Source organism: Quercus suber, unplaced genomic scaffold, assembly GCF_002906115.3.
Source record: "Quercus suber isolate HL8 unplaced genomic scaffold, Cork oak 2.0 scaffold_237, whole genome shotgun sequence".
Lineage (NCBI taxonomy): Eukaryota > Viridiplantae > Streptophyta > Magnoliopsida > Fagales > Fagaceae > Quercus > Quercus suber.
The window spans coordinates 729,703-741,606 of NW_027069694.1; the positions used below are offsets into that span (position 1 = coordinate 729,703).

At 32.3% G+C, this 11,904-nt stretch overlaps 1 protein-coding gene across 1 annotated transcript; it reads right to left on the reverse strand.

Annotated features, from left to right (window-relative positions):
* Nucleotides 1–5,856: 5,856 nt before the first annotated feature.
* Nucleotides 5,857–11,029, reverse strand: LOC112041165 (phospholipase D alpha 1-like). Its single transcript, XM_065780503.1, is given in 4 exon segments — nucleotides 5,857–5,971; nucleotides 6,081–6,516; nucleotides 6,776–8,669; nucleotides 10,932–11,029. Coding segments are annotated over 3 exon segments (2,421 nt in total). The 5' UTR covers nucleotides 11,025–11,029; the 3' UTR covers nucleotides 5,857–5,971; nucleotides 6,081–6,082.
* Between the last annotated feature and the right edge of the window lie 875 nt (nucleotides 11,030–11,904).

Below are 11,904 nucleotides of genomic sequence, written 5' to 3' on the forward strand. Positions count from 1 at the left end.
ATGTTGGGTTTATGTTGTGTCAACTAATAAGTACTAAATCTGGCCTAGTTTGTTTGTTCTCTATTCTATTTTGGGATGTCCCAAAATATTGTCATGTTTCTAAAAATAAAAGTCATTAATTTACTAATGTTCCTATTATATCCCTACTTTAATTTCAAAACTATTTGAAAAGAAAATTAACAAATATTTAAAAAATCAATTTAATTGGAGCACCTTTTTAGTTACCTCATTAAGAATAACTCTTTTAAAAAAAAAAAGCTAATAAATTTATTTAAAGATAATTTTGTAAACTTATATATTTTTATAAGGCAGAAAAAAAAACAATAAATGATGTTTCCTTAAAAAGTTTGACTTTTCAAACAGGACAAATAAATTGGGACGAAGGGAGTATTTGACTATATGAGTCAACACTTGTCTAGCATATTTATTAAACGAGTCAAAATTTCTGAACCTTAACATGACATGTTTATTAAATGAATCAATCGTGTCGATCTATTTATCAAATTTTATTAAAGCGAAAAAAAAAATAGTGTTAACCAAATGAATCTAAATTATGAAAAACCAATATATATATATATATATATATATATTTCATAATTCACGAATTAACGAGTAAATGCATCATAAATAATCGTTCTAAGTTAAAACATATCTCAATATTATAAATAATTAATCACAATATGTTAAAGAAAATAAACCACAACAACTAATAAGTTTATATACCTAGGATTTGAAGGGTATATTGGTAAAATGTCATTTAATTAAATGGGTCAGACGGGTGAAAAGGGTTCCATGGGTTGGACACTAACCTGACCAGTTTATTAAACAGGTCAGTTGTGTCAACCCGAATATGATATGAACCCGTTAAGCCTCAACCCATAGCTTACTAATTTCGTGTTGAATCGTGTCGTGTTCACAGGTCATGTCAAATTTCACCACCCCTAATAACAAATTGTAATTTGATGTGGCCATTTGGTAGCTGATACAACTACGGTTTCTAATCTCAACTTTTATTATATAATAACATAAGCATATGATATATAAAATCATGGTATTTTAATTTAAGCATTGGTTTATTTATTTATTTTTCTTATTTACCAAGTCATTAATCTTTTTTATTCTATTTTGAAAAAACCAACCCATTATTTAATTTGAAATTTGAATGAATATCTATATATATATTTGTTGAGAAAAGGTTAAAAAAGTCACCTAGTTTCTAAAAAGAAAAAAAGAAAAAGATAAANTTCTTATGGGGACCAATAGACATCATGAGCCAAAGGCTTGAGTAGCCAAAGTAACTATTGGAATTATGGTTAAATTAAATGTCATTTTCTTACTGTTTGAGTTGGGAGTTCCAGTTAATTTAATTAGTAAAGTTTCTGATGGTTGTATAAGAGATTTGAGTTTTAATTCTTGTCTACACTAAAAACTGATTGATGTCTTGGTATGATGATAAAGAGCTATTATCAAGAGCGGACACTATATATTAAAACTCTCTAAAAAAAAATGTTTTGGAAAGAATTGATAATTTTATTAGTATCAAAGTATATGTATGGTCTTGAGTTTAAACCATGTCTGCATTGCAGCTCCCATTTAAAAATTTAATGTGTTGGCCCAATTATAAAGAGGGAGTCTGAACCCATGCGTGGAGAGAAGTAGACAAGTAATAGGATTATGGTTATATGAAATTATTAAAATCATTAAACTCGAATTTTGCAATATATTAAACTTTTGGAACAATTTATAAATTATCAGTAACAGTGATAATGAAAAAAAAAAATCATTCATATCCTGGTTAAATAGAAAAAAAAAAATCATTCATATCCTGATTAAATAGAAAATATGTTAATATTGTTGTGGGGGGGGGGGGTGTTGATGGCCATTTTTACTAATATCCTACCAGCCCACACAAAGCAAGGCCCAAATTATTCATGGGCCAATTATCTAACTCGTATTATTTATATTTTTATACATGGCACATGTATTTTCAATAAGGGTAATTTGGGGAGCTGGAGTATGGTAGGATATGGTGTAGTTTAGAGGCTCACCCTTGCATAGTGATTTACTTTGTTTTGTGCTTGGTAGCATAAGCACAAATGACAAAACCATATAAATGCATGAGATGAGTACTGAGTAGTACAAGAAGCAAGTGTTATCTTTAATTATTATTTTAAAATCTGTTTCTTTTTCCAAAACTCATCCGTTCTCACTTGTCAGCTACCATTGGGTTCACTAAATGCAAGACAATACTCCATCGCATCATGATATAATGAAGTGGGTTGCTCAAGTGACAACCCACCAAAAGTAGACAATTTGGGCCACGGTCCTAAGCCCATTAAAAATTGAGCCACAAACAAGGTTGCCCATATTCTAAGCCTAGTGATGAGCTGCAGATTTGGATCTAGTCCATTCTCTTTTAACCTTAACTTTGGTAATTTGGGTTCAAAGATTAAAAAAAAAAAAAAAAAATGAAAAAGAGAAAAAAAAAGGACCGACAATCTGCTAAGGCCCTTGTTATTTTGTTGAGCGTTTAATATCAAGAGACAAATTATGTAATGCATAGGAGATGTGGTGGTGAGTGTTTTTACAACCCATCCGGATAGAATATCTTCTACCATTAAAGTCTTATTACATTATATGGAACATTAAATCTTAACTCCCTAAGTTACGAAGCATTGTAAACTCCATTCTTCCACACGCACAAAAAAGAAGCATTGGACTCTCTTTAATAAAAGTGAGAACTCAGAAGACTATCACACTATCATCATCACCAATATCAAACATCCACTTCAACCTCCGCAGCAAGTGATGACTATTGGGCCATTGCTTCCAAGAAAGAGAGAGACAGAGAAAGAAATACAACTTAATTGACTTAAACACTTCCAGGTATCTTAACTTAAAAACATATATCAATCATGGGCTTCTCTTTTTGATAATCCTGGGCTTCTTATTAACGGTTTTCTCACTCTATCTCTCTCCACCTTCAATCAAATTTGAATGAAATCTAATTTGGAATCTAAACCTTTTTACCTATGAACTTTATTTATATACTTTTGTTTCAATAATTTTTTCTTTGTCTCCCTCTTTAATCTCTTTAATTTTTAGGTATAATGGCAAATTGTTCCCTGTAACTCAAACCAATAGTCATTAGAGTTTAAAATATGATAAATTCTCCTAAAAATTCTCTATTTTATATCTATATATATATAGATCAAAGTTAATAATTTTGTATATAATTAATAAAGTTTTGCACATACATGTGTAAGAGTAGACATGGCAAAACGGGTGGGTTGGGTCGGGTCAATCGGGTCACGGGTCAAATGGGTCACGGGTAAAAACATGTCATTTTAAGCGGGTTAAAAACGGGTTTAAGTCAATCGGGTTGCGGGTCGGGTTGACCCGTATTTTTCACATGAATTTTTATTTTTATTTTTATAAAGAAAACAACATGTATTTGTCGTTTGGAAAGTTATGTAACAAATTACTTGATATAAAATGCATTATTTTGAATTCACAACTTATATAAAAAAATGAACTCAGTTAAACTTATTAATACTTATTCAATAATTTTAAAATTATACAAATCCTAACATTGCTATCTAAAACAAAATAACACAAAGATAAGTAAAACAAATACACAAGTTTTATTTCTACACAATATCAACAGCCCAAAACATAAAACAAAATTACAAATGACTTATTGGATAACTCATTTGATAAAGAATAAAAACATATAAGAAATTTTCAATCTTGAAAATTAATTTTATAATCTATTATCAATTGTGGTAGACACTCTATTTCAATTTGAGATATACATTAAAGTTTGATTGCATATTTATTTATACATGGTCTTTTTTATGAATATCATATCATTGTTAAGCAACACATACTTTAGGAAATATCATAATTTATTTTGAAAAGCCGTTTATTTTGGACATAAATTGTTAAAAAATAAGTCTAAGCATTCATAATTTATGCTAATTTGATACTTTGGCGTCACTATTTTCAACTTGTGAATGTTTCTCACACATGTCTACAATTTTAAATCTATATTTTTAACTCTACAGATTATCTTGACATGTACTTTGTTATTTGATATCAAAAAATTTTTACTCATTACAAAAGGTTCAACCACATGCATTTATCTTTCAATTAATTTGCATGCAGTTATGTAAAAATGTATCAATTGTTTCCTTAAAGCTCAAAATAAACAATTAAACCAATATTATCTTAATTTTACTCTTTTTTTTACTCAAAAAAAAAGTTTTAAAAAAATGGTTCAGGTTTAGGTCGGGTCGGGTCGGGTTGACTTGTAAAAAACACGGGTCGGGTCACAGGATTTATCTTTCAATTAGTTTGCATGCAGTTATGTAAATGTATCAATTGTTTCCTTAAAGCTCATAATAAACAATTAAACCAATATTATCTTAATTTTACTCTTTTTTTTACCAAATTTTTTTTTAAAATGGTTCGGGTCGGGTTGGGTTGACCCGCAAAAAACACGGGTCGGGTCACGAGTCAACCTGTTTTTGCTTCGGGTAAAAAAAAAATCGGTTTCGGGTCAAGTATTTTTCATGTTGGGTCGGGTCAAGTCAGAAAATTTTGACCCGTTTTGCCATGTCTATGTAAGAGTTTGTCTTGACGAATATATTAGTATTACAATTTGGCCTCTAAACAAAAATTCTGGCTATGCTCCTAGTCCTGGTTAATTGGAATAAAAGCATCAGTATTTGATTGAAAAAAGTCATCCAAAAAAATTATTCAATTATTTCTTGAGGGTAGGGATTTTCTTAGGTCAATCCCAAATTTTATTTATTATTTATTTGTTCTTGTCACCGTAGGGAAGTACTATATTCTCTACGTACCATATAAGTTATTTTAGTTTCAGAAGTTGTTTCTCAAAAAAAAAAAAAAAAAAAAAAGTTTAAGAAGTTAGCCTTTAGATTCTATTGACAAAAATAATACTTTTGGTCATTATGTGCATGGTCGTTATTGACATTTGTAAACTTGTTCAAACAAAATTGTATTGACAACTTGTCTCTATTTCTTTCTCCAGTACTATTTCATTGCTTAATTGCACTGACAACTTGCTAACCACCATCAGAGCCCACTCAAATAACTTGCCTCCAACTTAGTCATGAACTAATTGTCTTGTAAGGGAATAATTTTTAAGTACTCTTAGAGCACAGAGAATAATGCTCATTACTCTCATATTTATAGTGAGATCTACTCATTAAATTTATAGTCGAGACTACAAAGAATGTAAGAAGACAGAACATCATTTCTCCGTACTCCGAAAGTATTTAAGAATTTTCTTGTCAGGTCCCCGTACTCACAAACTGCCGGTCATGGTTGGCAATGAAGACTGGGACTTATTTTGTAAATCAGTCTTTACGTTTGAGCTTTTTTGCTTGGTTTTATTTTCAAGGAATTCATGCCCATTATTGGAGATTTCGCAAATGGTTTGGTTGGAGATATGGAAAGCTTTGCTATTTGTGAACACACAGAGTGAGCGAGCTTAGCTGTGAATTGGGATTCTAAAGATATTGGGTATTTTGTGATCTTCCAAAGCATAAAAACATGAGCGGAGCAATTACGCCAAACTAGAGAATGAGAATTTGAAAATATTTGAATACTTAACTATGATCAGTTATGTTAAACATTGTTGATAATTAATATCCACACCCTGTTCATAATTGTAGGGAGCTGAGAGGAAACCTGGCGATGAATTTAAGGAACTAAAGAAGGAATTATTTTTGATAGGTAGGTTCAAATAGTTATAAGCCAATCTCAAATAGAGTTGCAAAAACAGATAATACTCAATATTAACATAATAAAAAAAACAAACGAAAAACATTCTTAAGCCAAATAAACAGTACTAATAAGTTATAATCGTCAGAATCAGAATCACACGGCATTACCACATCCCTATAAGCACTCCTATGAACATCCTGACAGAAAAATGATCTCTCTGCAGGTTCACACATAAAAAAGATTTATTGCACAACTATAACAACTAAAATTATAAAAGTAAATGCAAAGCGAAAGGCCGTTATTATCATAAACCAAGCAGAAAATACCACTAAGTAGTAAGGATTGGAGGCATGTAGTCAGATTTGGCACCCAGAACACGAGCCTTGGTGTCAGGGAAGAACTCAAATCCAGGCAGCTCTTTGACGTTTCCTTCACCATCAATCCCGACAGGGTAACGCAGCAAGTGTCCTGGCAGGTCATGATCAAGTGTCTCACTTGAATACAGATCCCAATATTTGTCAGAAATCTGGTTCAACTTACTGAAACACTCCTCGCTTTTAGGGTGTAAGAATGAATCATCCAGCATGCCAAGGTGCTCATACCATAGTGACATACGGAAACCATGGATCTGGCCACGTGCTGGCTGCCTGTTAGCCAGATGATATGGTTGGTAAGCTCCCATTGCTATCTCAGAGTCCCTAGCTCCATCCATTGATCTTTGGTTGATGTTAGCAGATCCAATTATTATATATTCGTCATCAACTGCAAAAGGACAGGTCAGTTCCAAGACTTGACACAAAATATTTACATTAAGACGAGGAATGTCATATAAGTTGATAAATTCTTTTGAGATTGACTGGGTTCGGGGGTTCAAATATGCTAGCGTGTTGTACAAGTTTCAAATTTGGGTAAAAGATTTAAATTAAAAAAACAAAAAGCAAAAAACGAAAAGCAAAAAGCGAAAAACGAAAAACGAAAAACGAAAAACTAGGGTTCAAACAGTGGAGGAGGCATCCCTTACCAATCATCATCTTAGCATGAACATAGATCATGAAGCGCCGGGACTCCTGAGCTCGACTATAGTCTGTATCAGGTGGTGGTTTTTCTGATGGTTCATATTCACCCTGCTTTTTCACCTCCCGATTTCCAAGGCAGAAAAATGTCAAATAATTCCAAGGATCCTCATCAATACCCTTGGCTCTCAGAGCCTGAATAATATCTTTATACATCATATCCATTGTCCTCCTCTGCCAATCTAATATGGCCTGAACTGATCCACTCTCCGGCTTACCCTCTGGCCACATCGGGACAACAATATAGACAGTGAACCTCTCCCCTGCTTCAATCTTGCTGACAATCTTAAGTGAAAGCTCCTTTGGAATCAGATGCAGAGCACCAATATCCTCAGGCTTGATATCATCAGCACTCCAGCAAAAAGAGCTTCCAAGGAAATACTGATTCTCAATATAAATGAAATCCTTTGCACGTCGAATAGCATTAATGTAAGCATCCTGAATGCTTCGGTCAATGATATTATCCTTCCCACTGACAAGCCCAGCTCTGGCTGCATCTTCAGGTGTCTCTGGGAAGCCAAAAGCAGCCCCGCCATCAATGGATCTAAAAAACTGCACATTCCATGTCTCATTGTCATCTGGAAACATAACTGGAGATGGGGGGATGATGATTCCGTCAAGCTCTCTAAGCTGAACAAGTAAATCCTTACCACCTTGCTTTCTCCACCTCTGCTCAAAATTAAATAAGACATCCCAAGCAATTGGTCCTTCAAGCCTGGAGTGGATATCATGCCACGGTTCCCTTGGACCACCTTTTGTAATTGAAGCACCCTCAAAATTTATCTGATGAAAATCATTGTGATGTGCAGTGTCCAATGTCCTGAAGAGTGAATGAAAGGGGGTATCATATCTCCCATCACAAAGATCAATACCCCCAACGAAACTCACAATTCTCCTCTTTTGTGACCCTCCACTAGGCATTTCACTGTCCACCACCACAATCTTCTGGTGATGAGTGAACATGGTTGAAATCTCGAAGTCCTGAACAATGCTTCCACCATCATCGGGATTTCGGGGACACAAGACACAGTGCACATCAGTATTCTGGAAGCAATGTTCAGTTTCTTCATCGTGGGTGTGCATATATCCATCCTCTTTCAGTAACCCAACAGAAGTCCTGTCATCCCAAACAAGCATAAGAACCCTAACACCTTCACTTGCCTTTTTCTTAAGCAGATCACCAAGTGAGATGTCTCCTCCAGACTTTGGCCTCCTTGAGTCCCTCACCAAGGAAATTTTTGTATAGACAGACCATCCCGTAATGTAGATCAAGTGCTTTGCATTAGTGATTGCATCAAAAATGTCTTCCCAACATCTGTGGGGCTCATAATATGTGCCTCCAGCAAGAGGGATTTTAGGAACAAATTTGTCTGGGACATGAGCATCTTGGTACAGAGAAATCCTACATCCTTGTCTCTGTGAGAAGAACGTGTATGGCACTCAAGGAAATTTAAGACTTCTAATACCCCGAGCCCAATTACGGTCTTTTGCAACATCAAAATATCGTAGCTTCACATGGATCTTCGAACCTACAGGATTTTTCTCTTTATCCAAGATATCAACCCATCTATCCACTTCCTCCCCATTTAAGAGTTCTTCAATAGGTATATACGCTCTTCCAATTAAGGTTGCCCCAATAGGATTATCGTCCTTGACAGTGAGAATAACATTTGAAACCAAATGAGCACAGTATATATGAAAGGACTCGTACCACCTGGGATTGTTAGTCTCATTTTCTAGTATCTTGGTCTTCCCAACTCTCGCCTTTTCTAGATCAATGGTTGCGTAGACTTTAGGAACTCCTTTACCAATACCAACTGTCTCTTCAATGTTTGCCAGAATCTACAAAATATAAATTCAACAGTAAGATTTTAGGAAAGAAGAAAAAAGGAAAAGCAAATGTATTACTTGAAAACCTACACTCCAACAAGAAGCATCATATTATCAGAGTAACTAAAAATAATTAGAGAGTGGAAATTATAAAAATGATCACATACTTTGTAGTGTATAAAATGAACAGGGGAAGGATTATTCATACGGTGAAGATGATGCTAACAATCAACCAAAAATACATTGACAAATGAAAGAACAAATAAAAAAGGAAAAGCACCACACACAATCTTTAACAAATCTTGCTGCCATAAGAATACTCAAAAAGAAAATGGGGGAGACAGCAGCCCATGATTTAAAGCACTGCACTGGTCACTGCTATTTGTGATCTGGATAAAGCTTAGTTTCAGAAAAATAAGTATTGAAGTAGTTTAGTAAGGCAAGAAACACCAAAATCAGTTTCTTATTCTTAAATGTTAAAACAATCCTGAACCCAATTTTTTTTTGACTCAAAACAAAAACGGGTTGACCCATGACCCGTGACCCGACTCGCGACCCGACCCAAACCATTAAAAAAAAATTTGGGTAAAAAAAATAAATAAATAAAATTAAGACAATATTGATTTAATTGTTTATTGTGAGCTTTAAGGAAATAATTGATACATTTACATAACTGCATGCAAATTAATTGAAAGATAAATGGTTGAGCATTCTGTAATAAGTAAAGATTTTTAGATATTAAATAGTAAAGTACGTGCCAAGATAATCACATTTTTAAAATTGTAGAGTTAAAAGCATAGATATAAAATTTTAGACATGTGTAAGAAACATTCGCAAGTGTGAAAATAGTGAAGTCAAAATATCAAATTAGCATAAATTATGAATGTTTAAACCTATTTTTTTTAACAATTTATGTTCAAAATAAACGGCTTTTCAAAATAAATAATGATATTTCCTTGAGTATATGTTGCTTAACAGTGATATGATATTCATAAAAAATATCATGTATAAATAAGTAAGTTATCAAACTTTAATGTATATCTCAATTGAAATAAAGTACCAACCACAATTGATAATAGATTATATAATTAATTTTCAAGATTGTAAATTTCTTATATGTTTTTATTATTTATCAAATGAGTTATCCAATAAGTCATTTGTAATTTTGTTTTATAGTTTGGAATGTTGATATTGTGTAGAAATAAAACTTGTGTTCTTGTTTTACTTATCTCTGTATTATTTTGTTTTAGATAGCAATGTTAGAATTTGAATAATTTTAAAATTATTGAATAAGTATTAATAAGTTTAACTGAGTTCATTCTTAATATAAGTCGTAAATTCAAAATAATGCATTTTATATGAAGTACTTTGTTACATAATTTTCCAAATGGCAAATACATATTGTTTTCTTTATTAAAAAAAAAAAAAATTCATGTGAAAATACGGGTCAATCGGGTTGTAAGTAATTTGTTGCATAATTTTCCAAATGGCAAATACATATTGTTTTTTTTATTAAAAAAAATAAAATAAAATTCATGTGAAAATACGGGTCAACCCGACCCACAACCCGATTGACCCAAACCTGTTTTTAACCCGCTTAAATTGACCTATGACTCGTTTGACCTGCAACTTGATTGACCCGACCCGCTCATTTTGCCATGTCTGGTATTATGACCAAGAACTAACATACTTTTGAGATAACCTCAAGGGGTTGGCCTAGTGATTCCCAAGCCCTCATTAAATCCATTAGGTCTTAGGTTCAAAACTCCTAAACAACATCTTTGGACCAGCCCAAAGGATTATTTCTAGAGTTTCAACACCCACCTTAGCCCCAAAAAAAAAAAAAAAAAAAAAAACCTACTTTCAAGATAGACATGTATGCGTTATGAGATAGTTCCAAAACTGTTTAAAGATTACAAAATTATCCACCCCCTAAGCAATAAGTGAAAGAGAGCAAACAGAGCTTCTAAACAACATTGCTAAGTTATTACAGACCCGTTTGGTATATGTGTTTAAAAACTGAAAATTGTTGTTTAAAAACTTTTGTGCAAATACATGTGGGTGAAAAAGTTTGTGAAAATGCGTAAAATGTTATTTAAAAACTGAAAATTGTTATTTGGAAACACACACCAAACACCCCCTACAAATGCATGATTGTAAAACCATGATCATAAGGATCTGAAATGAAGAATTGAAAGTTCATCTATTTCCTAGAAAAATAGCAAAAAATATAGTTATTAACCATATTTCTAAAAAAATATAGTTATGAAGAACCTTGCTGAAGGTATTAGAGCCACCACCACTGTGGAGCTTGTCGACCTCATAGATAGTAACGTGAAGTGTACCATGCAGCAGAATATGCGCCATTTCTCTGCACCCATTAACCAGAATTATTATAAAGAAGAAGAAAAAAGAAATATCAATCAAAACAGAGTAATCAGAAACATAGAAACATACAAAGAAGAAGAAGAAGAAGTTGATCGGATGGTATTTATACCACACAACAGCACACTGAGAGAGAGAGAGAGAGAGAGAGAGAGAGAATAAGTGAAATAGATTCACAAAAGCAGGCAATCAGGAGTACCATATTTAAAAGAGAGAATATGATTTGGATATATGGGACAGTATGGGGAAAAATGAAAAAAGTTATCTCTTCTTCTTCTTCTTCTTCCTTTTTTTTATTTTTTTTTATTTTTTTTTCATTTTCTATTTATCTGATTTTGCACTTTTCAATATTTTCATTTGTGAAGCAATAAATCTTTTTTTTTTTGCAAGCAATTTTTTTTTTTATAAAAAAAAAATCAAAATTTTTTTTCCTATTCTATGCACATATATATTGGTATTGTTAACTAGAAAACTTCAATCCACACTTATTATAATAATAATAAAAAATTACCCCTTAATACATCAACAATACTATAAATACAATCAATTTTATTCCTTTTTTTTACAATTTATTGTGATAGCTACATTGATTCTCAAGAAAAAATTTGGTGATAGCAAAATTACTTATTTCAAGGAAAAAAATTACTTTGACATTTGTTGGGTTAATTTCATTTAACTCAACAAATGAGTTGAAAAACTATATTATTTTCTTATATTTAGTAGCAACCTTAAATGAGTTGTAAAACAATTTTTAAACTTCCTTTATTTAGCTTACTGTTAGATAGAGTTTTTTTTCCAAAAAAAGAAAAAAAAAATCAGTGGAAAACAATCTCTAAAAATAATTCATACATTTTATGTTGAT